The 24918-nt window shown below is 40.7% G+C and overlaps 1 protein-coding gene across 5 annotated transcripts in view; it reads left to right on the plus strand.

The window, feature by feature from the left end:
• The window catches only part of CHST9 (carbohydrate sulfotransferase 9), a 133191-nt gene extending 120299 nt beyond the window's left edge, over positions 1-12892 (plus strand). For 3 of the 5 annotated variants that reach the window (XM_043507939.1, XM_038392120.2, XM_043507941.1), the window contains one exon: positions 11354-12880. In XM_043507939.1, coding sequence (XP_043363874.1) covers positions 11354-12451 — 1098 coding nt within the window. In that variant the 3' untranslated portion in view covers positions 12452-12880. Of the gene's footprint in view, positions 1-11353 lie in introns of all 5 variants that reach the window. The other 2 variants (XM_038392126.2, XM_038392119.2) reach the window with 2 other exon arrangements.
• The last annotated feature ends 12026 nt before the right edge of the window (positions 12893-24918 follow it).

Genomic DNA, 24918 nt, shown 5'->3' on the forward strand with positions numbered 1-24918 from the left:
CTGTAAGCAAGGACTGGCCTGTCTCCCAAGATCTGTGAGAGTGATGGGTCTCACAGGATAGGTTGTAGATCCTTGATGATGCATTGGAGAGGTTTTAGTTGGGGGCTGAAGGTGATGGCTCGTGGAGTTCTGTTATTTTCTTTGTTGGGCCTGTCCTGTAGTAGATGACTTCTGGGTACTTTTCTGGCTCTGTCAATCTGTTTCTTCACTTCAGCAGGTGGGTATTGTAAGAATGCTTGATAGAGATCTTGTAGGTGTTTGTCTCTGTCTGAGGGGTTGGAGCAAATGCGGTTGTATCATAGAGCTTGGCTGTAGACAATGGATCGTGTGGTGTGGTCTGGATGAAAGCTGGAGGCATGTAGGTAGGAATAGCAGTCAGTAGGTTTCCGATATAGGGTGGTGTTTATGTGACCATCGCTTATTAGCACCATAGTGTCCAGGAAGTGGATCTCTTGTGTGGACTGGTCCAGGCTGAGGTTGCTGGCGGGATGGAAATTGTTGAAATCCTGGTGGAATTCCTCAAGGGCTTCTTTTCCATGGATCCAGATGATGAAGATGTCATCAATGTAGCGCAAGTAGAGTAGGGGCATTAGGGGACGAGAGCTGAGGAAGCATTGTTCTAAGTCAGCCATAAAAATGTTGGCATACTGTGGGGCCATGGGGGTACCCATAGCAGTGCCGCTGATTTGAAGGTATACATTGTCCCCAAATGTGAAATAGTTATGGGTGAGGACAAAGTCACAAAGTTCAGCCACCAGGTTTGCCGTGACATTATCAGGGATACTGTTTCTGATGGCTTGTAGTCCATCTTTGTGTGGAATGTTGGTGTAGAGGGCTTCTACATCCATAGTGGCTAGGATGGTGTTTTCCATAAACCTGGAAATCCTGGACGCCCCATCATCTCAGGCATTGGCACCTTGATAGCAGGATTGTCTGGCTATGTAGACTCCCTCCTCAGGCCCTACCAGCACTCCCAGCTATCTTCGAGACACCACTGACTTCCTGAGGAAACTACATTTGTTAGTCTCTAAGGTGCCACAAGTACTCCTTTAGTCCATCGGTGATCTTCCTGAAAACACCATTCTGGCCACTATGCTCACAAAAGCTTATGCTCAAATAAATTTGTTAGTCTCTAAGGTGCCACAAGTACTCCTTTTCTTTTTTCAAGAATAAACTGGAGAAGATTCATTTTTAATTTACAATCTTATTTTTAAACCTCTTTGAAAAAATGTAGAAAGCATGAATGTGGTTTGATTCGAAGAAGTGTCACTTTGATTTAAAAAAGGTTAAAATGGGATGGATTCTGATGGCATGACACTTGCAGAAAGATTCTCTTTGTTTTCAGTATAATGTAAAAGATTTCACATGCATGGCCAGATCGTCAGCTTATGTAAATTGGTGCAGTTCTCTTTAAGTCAATGCATCAGTAGTAATTTAAACTGGCTGAGGATATGATCAAGAACTTTTAGTGAGAAAGAACTGATTCTGTGGAATGTTAATGTGTGACTAAATTAAATTAGAATCCAGGAGTGACAAGTGTGTGAAATGGGGGGCGGGGTTTCCATAACAGGGCAAGAATGATTGAAGAGCAGACAAGAATGGGGAATAAGGTCAAAAAGCTACAAAGCTGCTTCCTCCTTCAGTGAGCCCCTGCTTGGTTAAATTCTGACTTAACACTGACTAAGTTTGGACAGCTAGGTCCAAATGCTAACCATTCTTACATCCTGAGAAGTCCATTGCAATCAACCCACTCATGGATTTCTATATTTTCTACAAGGTCATTAGTGCTCTCTAGTTTTTAAACAAATTTTGGTGAAATATGTATAAATGTAAAATCAAAGCGCCATCCTCCTTTGGACAAAATATTTATCTACAGTTTGCCACCTTCACTGACTCTTCTTCCACTTGATCTTCAGCCAGCTGCTGGCTTTCTCAGCCACCTCTTTTTGTCCATATTTGTTTTATTTTTTTAGCATTGCCACTTCCAAGATCCTTCCACAACAGTGAGTCACCCATAAATATTTTGCTTTCTGCTTTTGTGTACCCTACTCTATACTACCTTGGCAACCTTAACTTATATCCTGTTGTCTGTGTACAGCCCAAGAAGCCAAGATGTGTGTTAAGTGTCACTGTAGAAAAGGAAAGGAGACAGAATACGCCTTGCACTTAAGACCTACTTTTAGTAACAGTAATAACAACCCTGTGCAAGAAATATTTTACAGCCTGCCTGTTGAAATTTGTGTTCAAGTCAGTCCTTGGGTATCTAGTCCTGCATGTCCCATCCTTCACTCTCAGAGTGTTTGCAGAGTTAGACTATCACGGTAAATATGAAGTTTTTCTATGAACTATTATAAGTTCATTACATACGATATTTTATGGGATTGACCCTTTCCAATTTAGTCCAGATTTCTTGCATCTCTAAACTCACTGCTCTGATCTTCCTCAGTTCTTTTCTTTTTCTCTACCTTTGTTTGAAACCCATTTAGAAAAAAAATGAATCCATATCCTCCCATATGGAAATGAAGCTACTGTGGTTTTGGTACTGTCCTATTATTTCTGTGGTTATGTAGTTGACATCTCAGCTTTGAGTCCTCATTCTTCATTGCTACTTACTTAATTCCCCAAAAAGTAGGGGCTTGAGGATATCCCTGAGACAAAACTCAGCACTACATCAGAGTCAGTCCTGTTAGTCCTCTAAATCAACGTAACCATTCTTTTGTTTCCTTGTATACCATTTTCTTCACTGGACTTGAATGTACACAATACCAGGCAAGGTAGGCTAGTTCTGCCCTGGAAAGAGATCAAACCCGTAGATGGAATTCTAATATCCCTGCATGTATCATCCTCTTTCTTCCAGACTGGTCAAAGTGGCAAGTGATATGACTTGGCTGTATCACTATCCTATCCATTCTGAGTTTAGAACAATCCCTCATTGAAGAAAACAATGTGTAATGTGGATATGGTATTCTCTTCATTGTACAATGAAAATGGCCTAGTCCTGTGGCTTAACCATAACTAACCATTCTATCTAATAATATTTCTGCCTCAAAGAGGGCTTGTGATTTATCTAGCTCATGTTTGTACAGCACATTAAAGATGTGTAGCACTGTCTATGGGTAAATATTAAGTGTTAGTATGAATTTCTCGATGTAAGACTGCATAGCCAGAGATGTGTTTAGGCTCCTCAGCAGCCTGGGTTCCTATACAATCTTATTTATCTTTTTTACATTTTTTTATTTAAAGATAAAGTCATCCAACTTTACTGAAACACAAAGTGTGATTGAGAGAAAATGTATATATAAAATGTTGAGACCTCTAGAGAATTTACTCTCTCTTTCAAAGCAATTTGGGGGAAGTGGAATTTGTCATTGCTGAATTTATATCAATATTCTTCATTTGAACCTAGTTTTCATTTGATCCTTTTAGTGCTATTTCTAAAAGAACAGAATGTCTTGTTTCTGCAGATGGATAAGTGGGATTACCTGCAGATAAGAATGGAGTGGTCCCTTTACCAGCAAAAGTTCCCTGTGAAACCTACCACATCCTCAACTAATGTGGAAAATATCACTGTGTTCATAGAGCTGCTGCATTGCATTATGTGCCTCTCTTCTCAAAAGAGCTTCTCCCCTCCCCCCATTTTGTATACTTTTGCTTTTTTGTGGCCTTAATGTTCACAGCCTAAAATATGCTCTTAGAAAGACTGATGAAGATGATTTAGGACCTGATTCAAATCCCACATGGCTACAATTAGGCTGTTTCACCATACTTTATACATTATGGGCCCAGTTTTTAAACACAGGTGCCCTAATAGGACATCCAAATGCCATGTGTGGACATTCAGAACATCACTTAGGTGCATTTATTGTCAATTTAGACAGAGAAGAGCCTATATGAGTGCCCAAATCTGGGGGTTGCATGTATTGTTAAGATGTTAATATTTAGAAATTAGGCTCTGTTTTTAAATGTATTTGATATTGATACAGTTATTAAATGTTATGTACTGAATTATTATCCAGTTTTTTTTCTTAAATACTAGATGGGCTAAAGTGTGTCTGTGAAAAATAGTTAAAGTAAAATGTGATCAAAAATACATGCCTGCTTTGAGTTATGAACATGCAAGACAAAGAGAGAATATTTATTTTTGTTTTGAGGTTTGTTTGTTTTTATTTTTCCTAATATGACCAGTATTTTAAAGGTTATTTCTTAACCTAAGTACAGTGTACCTGAGAGTAAATGATTTCCAGAAATACATTTATCAACAAATGGGAGCCATCCATAGCTTAAAGCACAGAGGGAAGTAAAATGATCTAAACAGAAAAAAGAGAGATTACATATTAATCTCATCTGTTTAGTTTAAATAAAAGATTAACGTGTAACATATTAAACTTCCTGACTCAAGATTACCTAAAAACTTATTCTTTCCTAAGATCTAAGGTCTTTATATACATATAATTGGGGTGTGTGCTGTATGCCAACTACCGCATTGTACACATACAAATATTTTTGCTTGCTTAGAGCACTACAGTCATCTCTATAGTATTTGCCATAATGAAATTCAAATCATCCTCTTATCTGGTGTCAAAATTTCATTTGATGTTGCTTACTCTACTTTCCTCTGCTTATGGATTTTAGCCTTGTATAGAGATAAGAATGCACGTTTGATAAACAACACTGGTCAAATATATTGACCAACTAGTGAGTCTGAAATGAAAATGCAACAAGCTAAAATCATACACAGAACTGATGGGACTCTTTTGCACTGATTCAGATGTGGTTTACTGGATAGCGATATATGCTGGTGACGTGAAAATCACAATGGTAATTTGACATATAGTGATCATATACAAAAGCTTGCTGGTTGTATTGGATTAATGGATCAGGTTTTCTGTGAGCCAGTATCTGTATTTCCTATAATGAGCATAGAGAAATACAAGGGAGAATACTGCAGATACTGAAATAGCTGTATTTTTTTTGTAAAATTGTGACGATTCTCAGAAATACCACTTCCTATTAGTTGGCAGCATCCTGATATCAGAAAATTCTGACCAAGTAATACAAATGATACAGAAATAGTGTTGAACCACTTGTAACATACTTAGTTACATTGTATTTTGACAATATACATTATTACACACACAAAAACTATGTTAAAAAGAAATTAAGGATGCAAAGTCAAGCACTCATTTAGGAAATGCCAGAATTAAGGTTGCTCCAGCAACCTTAATTTGGCCTGCTTTTGCAAATGCAATATGATAAAGTCTTTAATTACATGATCACATGCTATTCTTTCCATAAAGAAAAGGAGTACTTATGGCACCTTAGAGACTAACAAATTTATTAGAGCATAAGCTTTCGTGAGCAAATGCATCCGATGAAGTGAGCTGTAGCTCATGAAAGCTTATGCTCTAATAAATTTGTTAGTCTCTAAGGTACCACAAGTACTCCTTTTCTTTTTGCGAATACAGACTAACATGGCTGCTACTCTGAGACCTATTCTTTCCATAGTATCCCTACCTCATTCAAAGCACGGAACAGATGGTGCTCATTTAGTGAGCAGCTATTCATTATTTTGTTTTCTACTCATGCTTTAAGGTGTGATCCAATACCTTATTTACTGCACTCTGTTCAAACGCTGCTCTGAAGACAGAGTTATTAATTTCCTCATGGGTTTTTTGTTATGGTGCTTGTCACTATGGAAACTGAGTGCTTCACAAACATTAATTAATTTATCTTCACCTCTGTAAAATGGGGAACTGAAGTACAGAGAATTGAGGTCCAAATTATCCACTGATTCTGGGTGCCCAATTTGAGATGCCTGGGATCGAAGTTTTCAGAGTGCTTATCAGCATATGGCATTTTATGTGCAGCTCCCACTGACTTCAGTCGCAGCTGTGAGTGCCCAGCACTTCTGCAAATCAGACCCCAGGGTCTGAAGTTGGGCACCAAGAAAATGAAAACAAAGTTAGTGACTACCTGCTCAGCCCTGGGCAGGTGCATGCCACAGTGGATGGAATCTTTGTGGAATTTAGCTGTTAAACTCGAACAACTTTCAATTGAGCATATGCAAACTACAGTTTTTCAGAGGCTTATAATTTGGTCAAATTTGGGTGGATTTTCACAAAGAGAGCAAAATGCGCATCCCTGACCCAAAGAGCACCTCCTTGCCAAATTTCAAGTCCCTGCTCCAAAGCATGGCAGTGCTAGAGCTTTTCAAACACAAGATTGCCAGAATTGTTTAACATGGACAAAACAGTGTATTTTAGCCTTGTTCTCAGAAGTGTCTGAACATTTTTGGTTGAAATTATTCAACATTCACTCTGAGGCACATACCTAGCATGGAAAATATCAGCCCAAATGGTTAGTCTGGTGAAGTTATAAACAACTGCAAACAGGATCTTATCATGGAAAGTATCGGGCAACCTTATCAGTGTTTTAAATAAATATATCAAACACTATCTACTCTTCACACCCATGCCCATTTCATTGCTGCTCTACTTTGTTTTTCTCAGGAACCTGAAACAGATACCAGTGGTGGTTCCAGCATCTGAATTAACATGCTAAAGTTATAGAACATTCAAACTACCTTCCCTTGTAACTGTGCAAAGATGTCTCCACCTCCCACCCCCAAATCTTTTGGAACGTGAATTTGGTGTTACTTAATATTCATTTAAGTCCTCTTACATTTACAGAATAGGAACAGTCCAAGCAACAAGAGAACAAATTTACTTAGACTAGATGCCTCAGCTCTGATCTAGAGGACAACCTCTAGAGATGAGAGAGGAGAGTTCACATGTTGATTCATTGATGTTGGTGCTTCTGCCAAGGAGTGCCAACAAAGATACCAATTAATATATATTATAATGGAGGATTCTGTGATATGGCTACCCAGTTCCTATATTCTTATCTCCTTACTGCCACTGTAGTAGCTGAGTGCTGTACTAATAAATATAACACTGCTGTGAAGTAGATGGTATCATCCCCATTTTATAGTTGTGGCAAAGGTGGGAATTAAACCCAGATCTCTTGAGTCACAGGCTTAACCACAAACTATCTTTCCTCCCTCTGGATTGAAACCACTAGCTCATTTTATACATTCCCCTGGAAGCTGTTGAAGGGTAAGAGCATTTCCACAACGCATCCCCTGTGCCAGGTTAGAACAAGTGACCTAGACAAGAAAGGCACAGCATCCTATTTCAAGTCCCTTCCACTTGGTGTCTGTCCACAGAAATGTGAAACAAAAATGTTCCTCTGTAAAACACAGTTTGGTACACTGGTGCTTGTTCCCCCTTTGAATTTGTAAGCAGAGTTTTGGGAAAAATTAAGATTCCAGGGAAGACTGGCAGAAAGACAGCCTCACTAACAAGTGACTCAGAAGTATAACCAGAGTGGATGAGAAGAGAGTGAGAGAGAAGAGAACAGAAGGGAAAGGCTGACTGGGGACATGGCTAGGGAATGTGTCAGGACATGTGTGGGCATGGCGAGGCTTGAGAAAAAAGTACCACCAATTCCCCTTCCCTTCAGTGCAGCCCTTGATTTATATATAGCTTGCATAAGCCAGTGGTTTTCATCCTGTGCTTTTTTAGAATGAGTATTGTCAGAGACTTACCCTTAATAAACTGTAAGTAAGTGAAGCTAATAAGATACCAAAGAGTAGCAATCTTTTACCTTACGTCTGTGACAAACTCTTGGTCAGTCAGTCTCTTTCAAGAGCTATTATAGGGATTTGTTTAAGCTCATTAACACTAGATTGCAGAATTTCTATATGAGGAATGTGTATATTTTTATTTGGTTTGTTGTAATAATTGTTCTCTGACCATTGCCAATTATTCTTGGCAAATGTTGTCCTGGTACAAAAAGACTGTGAATAGCCACTACTCTTAGCAGGCTTATAGAATTTGTTTCTTTGTGTATATAATAGCAGTGGCTTCAGTCTGATATGTTGGAGGCAGGTACTATGCAAGCCCTCCACATACTGCTGCTAATGCATCTTAATTCTGACCCCTGCTATCACAATCCTGAGCCTTTACTGAGGAGAGAGTTCTAATTGTGCCAAATTATGTGGTCATTTCATAATTTAAATCAATGAAGACTGGGAAAAAACTACCAAATTAATTTTTACCTGTGACCTACATCAGGTTTAGAACCCAGGTAAAGAAGAATGTGCAATAACTCAATGACCTAACCAGTCCCCTTTCCGCCCCCCATTGGAAGCATTCTGGAGAGTCTTTGTATATACATTTTTTTCAGCCCTTACTAAGCTTTCATAGCGCTTGAGAATATCTTGGACTGAAACTCTCAATTGGAAACAATAAGTTTATGACCCACTATGGAACACAACAGGAAAAGGAAATCAAATTAACAAAGCAACAAAAAGAAGCTTACATATTTATACAATACTTTTCTTGGTCTTGGAACTTCCCATGTCATCATTATCCCCCAAGTCTTTGTTCACCACCTGTTTGGAGCCTTTTTCTCCTTCTCAGCTTGCTAAGAGGGGACCACTTTCAAGTGGCTCTTGCTGTATTTAAGTTGTTCTTGTGAAGTGTTACCTGAGGCTCCTCTGAATGGCTCAGCCCATCCTGCTCCAATGGAGTATTCGCTCCTGTCACAAACACTTCAGCATTGGTCCCTACATTTTTGTTCTCAATTTCTGAGGTAACCAGCTTGAAATCCTGTCCTCCTCTTGTAGCTCCTTTGATTGTCCTCAGGGATAACTTTGATCTTGGTTTTGAGTCCCAAATGGACCATTTCTTGAGTCAGAACTGAATAAAGTCCATAGCAAGGTTACAGTCACCTCAGGAAGTCTATCCTTTCTCTTGATTTGATGGAAACAAGCCAGCTCTCCAGTTGTAAAAAGTTTCCCCATATGATCTTCCATCATACTACTTAAAACTCTTATACTTTATCTAAGGGTATTCAAATTTGCTCTGTCAAACATATTTTTGTATTGTGTATATATAGTCCAAATGATCCAAATTCCTTTGTTCCTCTTCCAAAGTGTTAGGGTCCTCAGCTGTTGATCAAATACGAGGAGTCAGGAGGTACCATTATACCTCTTGATTTCTCTTTTTATTGAGTTTTGAGAAACACTGAAATCATCGGGTACTGTTAGTCAGTTAGACTCTATCTTAGGCAAAAGCGTGAGTAAGAACATCAATAACCATGCTCCCCATTGGAGATACCCACACCCCCAAGATGCTAGTCCCCTCCCTGCCTTAGTGAGGATGCTCCTTTCACCAAAAACACTATATTTTTATGTTGTTTCTGTGTTTTATCAAAATTCTCTCAGAGGTTGGTTAAGGGTTTTGTAACCCCACAGTGTCCAGTTATTTTAGCATCATTGCATAACTTTAATACTAGTTATATAGATTCATCTACCTGCAGCCAGTGCCTGGTGTGTTTCCCTATTTCCTATACAAAATTGCATCTTTTAAATTCCAGACTTTTCCACTATGACCAAAAGCATTTACTTTCCTCTGTATTCTGAGAGAACACTATATTCCACAATGGTTGTGGTTCTCTTCTATTGAGAAATTCCATTGTTTCACCACCATTCACTGTGGTATCTGAATGCCACATGATTTTACAATCATTCACTCGTTCAATATTCCCTGCTTCAGGACTCTTTTGCTCTTAGATTGCAGCACTCTCTTGAATCCTCCCCATTCTTGGGCAAAAACTTGGTCTCAGTCTCTAAATATATGCATCTGTCTAATATGAAAGGATTTGGTTTTTTTTAATCATGAATGAGACCAAAGTGGAGGGCAATCAAGTGCCTTTTGTAATTCTTTAAATACTAAATTGCACTCTGCCAACCACTAGAAAGGCTGTCCTTTTCACTGAATTCTATACAGTAGTTTTACAACTGGCAAATGGAGAAATAAGAGCAGAGCCTTTTAAGACTCTTTCCATCTGTGAGAGTTTGAGGCAATATAGAGCTGGCTGATTCCCCAATGACGTTTTTGGAAACTCCTTCCTCACTGATCATATGGCAAGGTAGGCTGCTACTTCTTGAAACTACTTGCATATCTGTAGGCTCAGTTTCAAAATGGTATTCATAAGCTTTATACCATCCAATACTCTCTCTGTAAATAATTACAAATTCATGGGTGTAGTGCATAATCTGAAGAGGCAGCACTACTTTATATTTGAAATAGCCCCAAAACTGCCAATTTTCAAAACCCCGAGTTGAAAGCCATTGTGGAAAATGAAACGAACTATCTTGTGAATCATCAAGTTGTGGCAAAGGTTAAAAATCCTTTAACGGTGACTTCATTGTTTTCCTATAGACCTCACAAACTCCAGTGCTGTTAGGAGAGATTTTTAAAACATGGGCCTCCTTTTTTTGCACCTGCTGCAACACCTCCACACACACACACACTAATCCAGTGATTCCCAAACTAGGGGTTGAGACCCCAAGTGGGGTTGCACCATCAGCAGAGAGGGTCACGGTGATCCGAACTGTGCAGAGGAGGCCATTTTGCTCACATGTACAGTGTGGGCAAGATCATGCTGCAAAATGGCGTCCTCCGCACAGCATGACCTTACACGTACAGAGCATGCAACGTCACACAGTGTGGAAGATGCCATTTTGTATTGACATACTTCCTGCTGTCTGGGGTCGTGGGAAGCAATAAAGCTGAAAATGCAGTCAAAATGTTTGGAAACCACTGCACTAATCCTTTCAGAGTAGCTGCCTAAACTGTCACTGAGTCCCTGCTCATGGCCACTTAAATCCTGTCTGCACTAGGAAGTGTTCTAAATGTTTCTCACCATTGCTACACAGAGTTCAATTCCCACAATGTTTGGAACTTCAGGAGCCCTAGTGTGGTCAGTCCACCACCTGCTAATACCTTTTTAAGCACTGTGCTGACGAGTCTTGCTCTGGGCAGCTGTAATAAACCCAGTGTTTAAAGTGGATTCAGTGGCTATTGGCTTGTCTATACTAGGGCTCTCAAAATTGCTAACACCAGAAAGGGGCCTAAGGGTTAAAGCCAGCAGGATTGGGCAGGTGCATCAACCTCCCTACATACAGCTGTTCTGAATCTCAAAAAGATACTCATTTCGACTGACTTCCTGGAGCTCTTGTGGTTAAGAGGATCTGCTGTTAACTAGCTCAGTTTAAAAGCATATATTGCTCTCATCGGTTAACCCAACTCATAACTAAATTAGATGTATGTAAGAGTGACTGTAAACCTGTTCTGTGAGTTTCCTTCCCCATCTCAAATAAAGCTGCTAGCACAAAACGTATTTTTCATACCTCTACTGCTTTTGCCACAATAATAATGCTTTACGTGAATGGGGTCAGCCTGCTGAAATATGCTTTAAATTTTCATTCTTTTAACGTTTACAGGATTCCAAGCTCCCACACCCAGAGGAGCTTGCCACAGCACCAAAAAATCAGAGTGCTGCTGCTAACCTTAACAAGCGACAGACAACTGTAATCATGGGCAGACATTCACAGGAGAAAGCCAGTCCTTTTGGTGAGATAGCCAGCTCTTTGGTGAGCCAATTATCTGAACAGCAGAAGATGACTAAAGCCCTTCTAAAACAGCTTAAACAAGTGAATTTACCACTAGTGATGCGTCCTTTAAATAAGAGTTTAATCAAAGATGACAGATGGAAAAACATAGATGAAGCTCAAGAGAAACGCAGATATTTTCTTTATGACTTCTGTAAAAAATACAGTAGTGAGAACCGGCTCAGAACCCACCTAGTGCGTATGGTATCCAGAATATACGTGGAGGATAGACACAAAATCTTATACTGTGAAGTGCCTAAAGCAGGCTGTTCCAACTGGAAAAGGGTTCTGATGGTGCTCAATGGACTTGCCTCTTCAGCATACAGTATTAGCCATGATGCCGTGCACTATGGAAAGCATCTAAAGAAATTGGACAGTTATGACTTAAAAGGGATACAGACACGTTTAAATACCTACACCAAGACCATATTTGTACGTGACCCCATGGAAAGATTGGTGTCTGCATTCAGGGATAAATTTGAACATCCAAACAGCTACTACCACCCAGTGTTTGGAAAGGCAATTATTAAGAAATATAGACTTAATGCACGTGAAGAGGCCCTGAAAACCGGATCAGGCGTGAAGTTCGAAGAATTCGTTCGATATTTGTTAGATTCCCAACGCCCAGTAGGGATGGACATACACTGGGAGCAGATTAGTAAACTCTGTCATCCCTGCCTCATCAACTATGATTTCATAGGGAAATTTGAAACGCTAGAAGAAGATGCCAATTACTTCTTGCAACTGATAGGTGCTCCAGCAGATCTGAAGTTTCCTAATTTCAAAGACAGACATTCCTCCGATGAAAGAACAAATATGGAAGTAGTGAGACAATATTTAAAGGAGCTGTCAGGTTCAGAGAGACAGTTGACCTATGATTTTTATTACTTGGATTATTTAATGTTTAATTATACAATGCCAATTGTATAGCTCTGAATGATTTTAAAATTCCATCAGACATTTAACGATTTTGGCCTCAAACCAGCAACTGTAATATTACTATACAGCTCTGAGTGGAAGAAATGTAACTATTAAATGTAATTATCTTGACTTAGTGGAGATTTTATAAATGAAAGTGACACCAATTGACACAAAATTATAGGAGCAATGCACAAAAGAGACCTATAAACTATCTAATTTGCAATAAAAGGTCTGAAAAAAGCTGCTTTTGAATATGGATTATATTGTGGAAGCAGTAATCCAGCCAGCTGTTTCATTAGCTCAGCTAATGTTCTTGTAATGGTTGAAAAACATTCAAAATAGCATGGATTTGTGTGTGTCTATATAGGAATAACGTCTCGAGTGTTTTGAATGTATATTTTTTGCTGTCTGTGGCATATTAATAAAAATCATTGGCTAATTCTGTAAGACATATGTAGTGTTATCAGTTGCAGTGATGTACCCATTTATCATCTACTCACCTCTTGGCATTTTAATTTTTAAATAGAAATCCATCATGTGATGTAAACTAGGATCTAAATCCTGAACCTAGTGGCCATCCTCAGTGTCTGGGCAGAATCATAGGGTGGAGACTGTGGAACATCTGCAGAGATTTTCTGTGGAGGTAACATCAGTTCAATGGCTATTATTCACCTCCACCGACAGTGGCAAATCCTCCAGCCATGTCCCCTGCTAACAGTTGCCCATGGGGTATGCCCTCATTATTTCAGGACTATTGGTAACCATCAGTAGGAATTGCTCTATTGCAACAGATGCTTCCATCAGAATGCCTGACACTGGTAGTGCTCTGTGTTCTGTTACCTTTTCTCTCCTTTGCTGAGTTTGGGCCATCAAGCAGCAAACCTCAGAAAGACGGAGGAAGGGAAATGGTCACTATAATCCCTGAGGCAGAATTATGGAATTTGAGTAAAAAATCCCATCATCCTGGTTATAAAGGAGTGGAACCTGGGGGCAAGAGGGTGGAATACCCTGTCTGTGGCAGATAGAATGAAGCTAGGTATATATTGAGACTATTGTATTTAACTTTATAACTTTTATCTATATCTCTGTGAGCCAGGGATTGTACAATGGCAGGTTGGGGAGGGTTGTCAAGCTCCTCGAGGAACTAAAATCACTTGGGGGTTATTAATGCAAAATCCCAAGGCTGGTGATGGAGATACCCAGCCCTTTGAGGCTTGGGCTTTCTGAGGAAAAGGGGAAATGACTGGCTTTAGGAGGCTGAGAAAAATCTTTTTGGGGGTGTAACAGACTTGGGGGTTGCCTTTTTGATTCAGTAAATGGACATGCCTGTTGAAGGGTTGGAAAGACTGGGACCTGCCAGGGTCTCCATAGGGCAGATGGGGATTTAGTTCCTGGTTTGGTTTTGTGTGTTTTCATTTTTATCCATGAATAAACCAGCTCTGCTTTGGAAGAGCTACGTGGTCATTGGTAAAAACACTCTAATTATTCTGAGAGAGAAACTAAAGAGCAGGGGTTGCACATTTGTCAGACCTGCTTGGGATAATCACAGTGAAGTGCCAGGGGGACTGCAGGCTAAAACCTCGGGTCGGAAGGGAGTGGGACATGCGTCTCTGCCCAGAGAGAGGTAAAGGCCTGGGACCTGAGCAGATCACGGAGGTGGGGTTAAAGGTGCAATTATTCTGAAACTGTGACACCATCATCCCTGATGCAGACAGTTTCTTCTGAGGCATGATGGAATAGATGCTTGGAAAGTCCCAGAAGGGGGGGAACACTCAGCAAAAACTAAGGGAAAGTCCCCATAAAATCTCTGCTAAACTTACGAGAACTAAAACCCTACATTTTTTTATAGTTTTGAACAGTTGCTTCCAGTCTCGGAATATGAGGAATTTTAGAATGAGGAGACCATTCTACAGGAAACTGTCAAAAGTAACTGTCCCCCTTCTTCACTATCAGAATTACTGCTTCCCGGATTCGTTGTGCCAAACGATTGTATGATCCTGATCTTGCCAAAGTCAGTCGCTGGGGCAGGGAGGTAGGAGAGCTATTTAGCCACCATATATATACTCTGAGGAATAGGGGGACCCCAGTGCCTTTTTCTACTTTCAACTTTCAGCCTGTGGCAAAGGAGAAGAGAGGGGAGGCCAGTTCCAGCCCCAAAAATGCTGCTGCACACAGCCAGTTCCCTCGCCAGTAGAACTGTTGAACAGCTGATGAGCACAGGTAAGAGCACCACTCAGAGCTGAAGGCAGAGAAGTTCCACACTGAGCCATTAGAGGGGAGAGCCTACGTTCCTCCCTGCTAGCTATGCTTGTAGTAAGGGGAAGGAAGAGTCCACTCCCCACATGACTGGAGCATGTGGGAGGAGGAAGAGGACACCTTTCAGCTCTCCTCCTAGTGAGGAGGAGGAAAGTACAGCTAGGAAGGGAACAGGCAACCTGTATTGAGGCGACTGTATGCAAAGGTTGGGTGGAGAGAGAAGAATGTGGAGAGAGGACACTGGGGAGGGGGAACATTTAGCTCTAGGTGGACGTAGGTACACAATGTTCTAGGCACGTGTGCACAGGGAAACGTGGCAGCATTGGGTGCACACACCTAGATGCATACACAGTATGTACATATACTTTATTGTACAAATGTAGGACATTGTGGGTCTTTTGGAGGAGAGTACTTGGTACATCTTTGGAGCCAAGTATGGGCAAAAATCACTCCACTGATTTTCTTCCCTCTTCTTCCCCCACCCCATCCAAATGTTTTTGTTGGTTGTTACTATGAATCCAGTAAGCCAAAGGAACTGTACCTGTGAGTAAAGTCATGTGTGTGCTTCAGTATTTCGGGGATCAGGGATTGTGTGTTGAATTCTTTTCCCCCAGATGTAAATGCTGGCCTTTCTTCAAGGGCCTCTGAATATTCCTCCTTGTAGGATTTGGCCCCCTGGCCATAGAGTATGGAACTGCCTCAAAAGGCTGTGTCCATTGGGGGCATACAAGTGTGCTCATCTGAGGATGACCTCCGTGTACTACTCTCTATAAGGGAGTGCAGCCCCAACCACCTCAGTTCCTGGACCGCTACCAAAGAGAGCTAGCAGAACTCACCCAACTCATGCCTTTAGTGAATAGAACCTTGTCAGCCCCTTTTTTTTGTACTTACTTAGTTTAGTGCAAGTATTTAACTAATCCTGAAATTCTCCCCTCTTTTCATAAGAACATAAGACTGGTCATACTGGGTCATACCAATGCTCCATCTAGTCCCGTATCCTGTCTTCTCATAGTGGCCAATGCCCGATGCTTCAGAGGGAATCAACAGAACAGGGCAATTATCAAGTGATCCATCCCCTGTCATCCACTCTCATCTTCTAGCAGTCCCTTGCCCTGGAACTTCCTAGTTCCTTCACCAGGGCTATGTCCTATCCCAAGACCCATAAGCATTTCAAGAGGTGCGTCTCTTGTTCTGCTATTATATTGCAGTCTGATGCCCACATCTAGAGCCTGTTGTGCCTGGGTGAATTGCCACAGACTGCACATCATCACCTAGTGTGCAGTCTGCAGTGCCTTTAATCCCTGGACCAGAAAGGAAAGAGACACATGAGGCTCCAGGCTCAGATGTCTATAGCTCAGTGCTCTGGCAGGTCCATGGCTGGTGTGGAGACCAGCATCAGTGCCAACATCCTCACCAATCAAACCACAGAATCACTTCTCAACTCCAGGCTCAGTGCTGCCTTCCACTAAGGGCTCCAGACGAGGATCGCACTAATCCTGGGCAAGGGGCTACTATCTCACAGTGTTGCTGTGGCTGAGAGAATTTCTCCCTGCAGAAAGTAACCTTCCTGAGGACCCATATGAGTCATTGTTGAGGGAGAATATAGATGCTTCCTGTCCAGAGGTCAAACTGGGGTATCATCCATCTCCCTGCCTGGTGAGCATAGGCAGCCTGAGGAACTCTTGGGGAGAATGGCCCTACATAAGTGATTCACTTTGACATTTTCTAGGTTCAAACTACAGAAAAGCTGGCTCTGTCCCTCAGAAGTAGCTGTCTTAATTCAGCCAAGAACACCTGGCTCTCACCTGTCTCATTCCCTCCTGTAGCCAGAGAAGGATATTTAGCAAGGACCATCAGTTTTTATTCTAACAGCCACTGGCCAATTTCCCGGCAGTATCTGCAGCAGGAGAAGTCTAGGGAGCTGCAACCTCTCAATCACCCCCCGTCAGACAGAAAGAGGCATAAACTTTCTATTAGAAAGTCGAGCTTGACTTGCGGGACACCTGTTTTCATGTGGTGATCAAAAGAATTTGCACCAAATACCTCAGGTTCTGTGTGAGGTCTAAGCTCTATCTCTTCAAAGTCCTGCAATTAGATCCATCCACCATGCCTCAGGTATTCACCAAGTGTCTTGCTGTAGCAGATGTTCACCTCAGATACCCAGGTGTCTTTGTTTGCCTGTACTTTGATGACTGGCTGCTAATAGCCAAGTCTCAGAACTTGACATGGGCAATTCAATACATGTGCAGTCTCTTCTAATCACTGGGTCTCCTAATTAACAGGGCAAAAGCTTTTCTTCATACCACACGTAGGATCTCTCTTTTTCAGGGCACTTCTCAACTTGACCAAGCCAGGGCTTTTCTCACAGAAGAGATGTACCTCAGGATGCAACAAACTGACAACACTCAGGGAGCAACCAGAACAGACATTCAATTTTACATAAAACTCTTGGGCCCGATGGTCTCTTTCCATATGTCATTCCTTATACTCATCAGTCCATGAGACCGTTGCAACATTGGCTTGTAGTACATAGCACTCTTTGGTGTAAGGTATATGGCTTGGTCATTGCCCACACAAGCAAAGTCCACGTTCACTGTTCAGAAACCCAGGTGGGGGGAATAGTATCTGATCAGAACAAACACAACAATATGCAGAACAGGGGATTGTATGATGAACCCAAAGGATAAGAACACTGGAACATGGAATGTAAGAACATTATACCAGGCTGGAGCACTTACAGTAATGATATACAAGTTGAAAAGATATTTGTGGGAAATCATTGGTCTATGTGAAATTAGATGGGAAGGCAAATAAGAATGCTATCACAATGAACACAGGATAGCGATACTGGGAAGAGAAGATGGTGGATACCAGGATGGAGTTGCATTGGTGCTAAAGCTGAAGGCAAGCCAGGTTCTAATGTTATTTAACCTAATATCTCCTCATATATTTGAAGGTCAGATTTAGAATCAAATCTGAATCATATAAAAATTTATGCACCGAACACAGTAGTGCCCAAGGAAAAAACTGATGAATTTTATAGCAATCTATAGAAAGCAATACAAGACGCTTCAAGATAAGACATGTTATTGGTGATGGGAGATTTTAATGCAAAAGTAGGATAGGACTAGAATTTCTGTGCTGGAGCCATAGGCAAATTCAGACCTGCTGAAGAAAATGCAAGAGGAGAAATTTCTGCATAACAACTGGGTGATAATGAACATGCTATTTCAACAAAGAAAGCTGTGAGCAAATATACTTGGATGTCACCTGATGGGCAAGTGAAGAACATATGGAAATCAAATGTGTGGTTGTACAGATCATTTGTGGCCGATATTGAATTGGATCATCAGTTAAGGCTGGCACCAATGAAGTTGAGGCTACCAGCAACTGAAAATATGCCAAGAAATAAAATTTATGACAGGGACAAATTGAAAGTGCCAGATATCCGGAAGGAACACAAAGTCATGCAGAGAAACATCACATCTCTGGTGAAAGAAGAAATGATTGTTGAAGAGACATGGAACAATGTAAAAAATAGGATTATGAGAGAGGCTGAGCTACAAAGCCAAAATGAAGAACCCAAAATGGATACTGATGGAGTGCTGCAATTGAGTGACAAGCACAGGAAGCTGAAGGAAATAAAAAGGAAGACAAAAATCTAAGAGCTAAGTTCAACAGGTTGACTAGGAAGAGAAAATAGAGAGAGACAGAAACAATTGGTTATGTGAACTATGTAATGAAGCAAAAGAATACACAAAGACAAATATGGCACGGGTTGTGTCACATGATAAGAAAACTGACTGGGACATATGAGTTGAAGATGTCAGTGGTGAGATACCAGAATGGGCAAATAATTGAGGACAAACAAGATATTAAGTGATGAAAGAATATTTTGAAGAGCTGTACAACATGCAGAAGACAGCAAATGAAATGGTCCTGGAGAAGCTTGCCAGTACAAACAAGGGAGAGCAGATGCTGGAATTCTTAGAAGAAGTAAAGATCTCAATGGAAAGTCTGAAAAAGAAAAAGGTGCCAGCAAGTGACAACATAACCATGCAGCTTTACAAACAACAGCAAGTGCCAAGCGAATGGGGGAAATTGATAATAGTACCAATCTATAAAAAAGAAGATAAGAGGAATTATCTTATTGAGCATGCCAAGAAAAGCATTCACCAAGACATTGCAGAGGAGAATGAAAAAGTATGTGGAAGCAGCACTTGCAGAGGAACAGGCCGGAGTCGGAAAAAGTACAGTAGACCAGCTATTTGTAATAAGACAGATATTGGAGAAGTACATAGAACACAACTGAACCTGTTACAACAACTGTATAGACTTTGAACAGGCATTTGATATCATGTGGCAGAAAGGGTTATGGCAAGTCTTGAGAATGTATGGCATCCCTGAGAAAATGATCAAGCTGGTGTTGCAAGTGAATGAGCGCAATGAGAGTAGACAAGAAACTGATGGAATGGTTCAGCATGATCATAGGAGGGGACAAGGATGCAGATTTGTTATCAGATTTGTGCACCTTTGTTTTGGAATCAGTAATGGCTGTAGCACTCTGAGATGAAACAAGAGGAGTGCTATTATGTGCGAGGAGTGTGCATCACCTTAGACTTACAGACAGTGTTGACCTCATAGTATTGACCCAGGAGGATTTACAGAAAATAACTGAAAAGGTAAACTGAAAAAGCAGAAAATTTGGACTGAAGATCAGCACAGAGAAGACAAAATTATGGCAATTGGAAGATGAGAGGAAGAGGTAAAGATTAAACTTGGAGACAAAGAACTGGAACAAATGGAACAAATTGTGTACTTTGGAGGACTAGTATTGAAGATGACACAAAAAGAGGAATCGGAATAGCCACTATTGAATTCAGAACACTCTGTAAGAGCTGGAAGGCTAAAGACATTTCAATAAAAACAAAAATCAGTATGTGTGAGACAGTATCGTGCTGATACTGCCGTATGGGCCGGAATGTTGAAGTATGAGGAAAGCCAACAAATAAAAGATTTTGACTGTGAAAATGAACTAGCTGAGGGGACTACTGAGTGTTTGAAGTCTTTAGAAAGTAAGAAATGAAGTGATGAGAAAATGGTTAGGGAAAAAAATAACATTGTTATAGGAGATCCAAGAAAGACAATTGAGTTGTGTCTTGGAGATGGGTCAAGAATGGACCCAGAAAGGATACCATATGTGGTAGTATATAGCGCAAGGAACTAGAAAGAGAAGAAGACCAAGGATGCATTGGATATATGTGGTGAAGAATGACACAGAAGAAAAAGGTTTAAAGATCAATAAAAATATGAAGTTGGTATAAGAAAATGGTGCAAAGGCTTCATTTGGCCCCCATTTGTCACTGCTGAGCTGATGGATGGAAATCAAAGAGAAAGACAGAGAGAAGATATTACGCCCAAATTCGTACAGTCTGCAGAGGAGGCTGTCTTTCACTCTTTGTGTGATTCTATAGCTATGTTTCTGGGAAAACAGGGACAGTATCCTTCCAGGGGGGCCCTTCATTCTTGGCTCCCTTGCTCTCTTAATCACACCAATGCTTCCACTCTGGGATGGGGTGTGCACTGTGAAGACCTCCAAGTGCATAACCTTTGGAATGCCTGGGATTCCAAGCTCTACCTCAGCTTGTGTTAGAGCTCACAACAGTGCTGTGGGCTCTCGTGACCTTTCATCAGACATCATAACAGAAAGCAGTACAGGTAGTCATCTGCAACGTGGCCATGTACTACATCAGCCAGCGGGGAAGAGCACATTCTCTTCCCCTCTTCTCAGAGACAAGAAAGTTGTGGCTGTGGTGCATAGAAATCAGGTTCACCTGAAAGCCACACATCTGGCAGGGCAGAAGAACGTGCAGGGGGATGTGTTGAACAGAAAAATATGGGACGAGCACACAGTCTCTAAAAATAAGTGAGCACAGCTCTGTTTCACAGAGATAGACCTCTTTGTTTCAAAGAGCAACACTAAGTGCAATTTATACTGCACCAGAAAAAAAAGAGACAAAAATTCCCTTTGAGACAAGGTCCTGCTGAACTGAAGTCAACATCACCTGTACATCTTCCCTCCCTGGCCCCCAGGGCCCATAAGAAAAATCAAGGCAGACACAGCCATTGTGGTACCTAGACCTCCCTACACCTGTCTGGAGAACCAACCTACCCTCCACCTCTCTCTCCAGGCCTCCAGTCTAAGCAGCAAGGGAGGAGTCTATATTCTAATCCTGAGACAGTGTGGGGAATAATCTGTTAATTACAGACTCTTTCTGCTCACAGGGAATCCAGATCATCCCATTGCAATCTAGGAAAAGCTCCGCTCTCAAGTGCTACAGTAAAAATGGATTTGGTTCTCCATCTGGGCCAGTTCAAACAAAACAAAACAAAAACAAAGCCTAACCCTATCTCAAGCCAGGGTCCCTGCAACCCAGGGCTACTACTTATACCTGAAATCACAAGGACTAGCCTCAGCTTCCCTCAAGGTGTGTTTAGCTGCCATTTGAGCCCACCAGAGGCATATTAAAGACGGGCCTATATGTTCTGCTTTCAGGTTCCTGAAAACCATTCTTTCTACAAAGGAGCCTGCTCTGTCCTTGGATTGAAACTTGTATTGACCAAACTCATAGGCTCTCTCTTTGAGCCTCTTAGGGGAAGGTGTTTTAGAGCATTTCTCTATGAAGGCAGCCTTCCTTATAGCCGTCAATTCCACAAGAAGGGCTAGTGAACTCCACCCATTTGTGGCCACACCACACTGCACCATGGCTCATAGGGACAAGGTGACCCTGAGGCCACACCCTAATTTTATGCCCAAGTGATGTCAGACTTCACCTTATCAATACATCTCCATTCTGGAGTTCTCTCTACACCCCCACTGCCACTCCCAAGGAACACCTCTGCACACTCTAGAGGTTAAAATGACACTGCTTTTACCTGAAGAAAATCAAACCCTTTAAAAAATCCAACAGACTATTCATAGCCTGTGGGGAAAGATACCAGGGAGAACCTATTTCCAAGCAGAGATTGTCACATTGAATAAAAAGACAAATCTTAGGTAACCCTGTAGGGACTATGGTCCTACAGATGTATTCCATCAGAGCCACTGCTGCACCTGAGCATGTCTGAGCACCTTCCTATTATGCAGATATGCAAAGTAGTAACATGAAGTTCAATGCATATTTTTACCAAGTACTGTTCCTTAGACTTGGCATCGTACTCTGATGCCCAATTTGAGAGAGCTCTGCTACAGTTCAAGACCACTTCGCCCCCCTTCTATCCAAGGGGCACTGCTTGCTAGTTTCCTCTGAGTGGGTATGCACACCGGCCTTCAAAAAAGAATGGAAGGTTGCTCACAAGGAACTTTTGATCTTCAGGTATTGCCCCTATGCAAATCTACTGTCTATGTCATGTGAAAACTATTAACTGCCTAGGCTTCATTAGGATTTTACCTCTTTAGTTAACTCAAATACACTTTTTTCCCTAGAGAAGACAAGACCTCTACGTCCTATTCTGTTGTTTCTCTGTCCTGATGAGTATTCACTCGCAGTTTAAATCATCTGTGAATTCCTTTGAGGTGCTGTTTAGACCTCTTCCAGATTGTTAAAGATTTTAAATAACAGATGACCCAACACTGACTCCTCTGACACCCTTAACTTTTTTTTTGCTTTTTGTGGTTTTCTGCATGCATATCTACCGCAATTTTAACTCTCGTACAACATAATGTTTTTGTGTACTAACGAGTCTCAAAGATTTTATATGTTTCCACCATGCATGAAAGAGAGAAGGGTGTTGATCCCACTAATAAGGTATACAGGCCAACGATGTGTTTGAGTTTTGTAGGAAATAATTATTTCAGCAGTATAGATAGAATGATAAACTACAAAGTCACTGAATGAGAACAGAACCTTAAACTTGTTCCCACTAAATAAATGATAAAGCTTCCATTATCCTCAGTGGTGCAGGATTGGGGCCTGAAAGGGATTTTGGAAAATACGTATTTATATTTTTGTTGGACAAGCGGCATGGTCTCACTTCATGAAAAATATGATTTCACCAACTAATTCTTATTAGTTAAAAACAATTTGAATCAAGAGGGGAGAGATGATGTTAAAAAGTGTTGAACGTGTGCTAATGAGAGCAAAAATGAACAAAGAGCACTGATTAATGGTCATTTGCAGACTCACATCACCTCCCTGGATTTTGCAAGTCTAATATATTTTGCATATATGCTTTGAGGTGGGAGGATACAAGCAAAGTGTGTATGCACAAAACCATAATTGTTTTAGTTGCCCTGTTATTCAATCGCACTTGTGAAAGTAATTTAACTTCAGTGTGTGCTCAATGTCAGATGTCATAGCCCCTAACTGCACTTAAAATTCATTTTTTTGAAAATCTAACTCTGACTGTTGTAAGGAAAAGGCTCTCCCCAGTCCTCTTCAGCAACCTGAGGGATTAGGATGATCTCAGTAGCAGACTCTAGATTGTACTTTGCCTCATTAACCACATTTTGAAACTCGCCATCCTGCTTTGCCAGGAATTAAGTTACATGAATTAAAATTAACATGAGTTTAATATAATTGAATTGGGACTGTGATATTTGACTTGTGAGATTACAATAGATAAAGGACTAATTTGCAGATAACCTCTATTTTTAAAAGTAAATTTTAAAAGGTCACAGGGAGTCTGGGTTGTAAATCAGCTGATGTTTAGAAAGATTAGTAAGCGAAATCATAAATTGAAGGTCGTCCAATATAATCTATATAAAAATCCACCAATGTTTGTTGTACTCAAAATTATATGATGTGTTTTTGGCTGAGGTACAAAAATGCACACTTCAGTATAGTAGGCAATAGTATCTTTAGGCCTACTAAAAGGATCAACTGCAATAAGCAATGCCTGTTTTAGGGAGTTATGTTAAGGTATCCACATAATCATAGAATACTAGAATTGGAAGGGACCTCAGGAGGTAATCTAGTCCAATCCCCTGCTCAAAGCAGGACCAATCCCCAATTTTTGCCCTAGATCCCAAGTGGCCCCCTCAAGGATTGAATTCACAACACTGGGTTTAGCAGGCCAATGCTCAAACCACTGAGCTATCCCTCCCCTAAAGAAACCCATGCACATCTAACACCTCCTCTAATGTATCCTTACCCCCCATTCATTCACCAGCCCCCACCAATCTTTGACAAACTAGATTAATGTTCCTGCCAACACCTCACCCAGCAGCAACACCAACATGCAATGCAATTTCCAAATGTCTTCCAGTTTAATTTTTGTTTGACCTTTTACGCTTACTCTGCTATGTAACTAATATTTGGTCACTTGATACAGGTTTTGCTGTAATAATACGTAGTAATTTTGTACGTCCTTTGTTCTGAGGATCTCAAAATACTTTTCAGACATAAGTCAGTTAAGTGTCAAAGCCACTTAGGCACAGAGAAGTTGAATAGCTTGGCAAAAGCATTACAATGAGTCAGTAGAAGTGCTGGAATGGAACCTACGTATTCCAATGTTCATTCTGTTCTAATCACTAAACTGCACTGCCTCCCTCTTGGAACAAACAGCTAACAGTTATTTATTTTAGGCAAAATGAGGAAAGTAAAAATTTCCTATACTTCCCTTTTATAAGGCATCAAAATTAATTCTTCAAATCAAATTAAAATACTCTGGTTTGTGTGTCCACGAGAACTAGAGGCTAATTTAAAGTATATAGATATAGATATTTACACCAAAGCACTCACTGGGAGAACTTCCCCAAAAGACCAAACTTACTGGAGCTATTCTGGCCCCATATATTAGTGTTAGGTAGCTGCTTTTAACTTGGAGATCACCAATTTAATTTTAAATGGAGTGAAAATGACAAAATTACACGTTTACAAAATTGGAGAGGAAATTATTTTAATAGAACTCCAAGAAACTCAGAGAGTGAGTGTGTGTGTGTGTGTGTGTGTGTCACACTTATATATAGGTTTGGGAGGATAAAATTTTTATTGGTAAATGTCAGTAAACATCGATTTCACTGTACACACATAAATTAAATATTTCCACTGACAACAATCTAAATACACAGGTAGACAAAGTAAGAAAAATGCTAGTTGAGAACTGAGAGTAAAAATCCAGTGGTTTAGACTTTCGGATTCGGCTTGTTACAAATGAACTAACGAATGACAAATAAAAACAGATACAATTTGTTGATTTAAGGATATTTACTTTGTATA

The sequence above is a fragment of the Dermochelys coriacea genome, chromosome 2 (genome assembly GCF_009764565.3).
Source record: "Dermochelys coriacea isolate rDerCor1 chromosome 2, rDerCor1.pri.v4, whole genome shotgun sequence".
Classification (NCBI taxonomy): Eukaryota; Metazoa; Chordata; order Testudines; family Dermochelyidae; genus Dermochelys; species Dermochelys coriacea.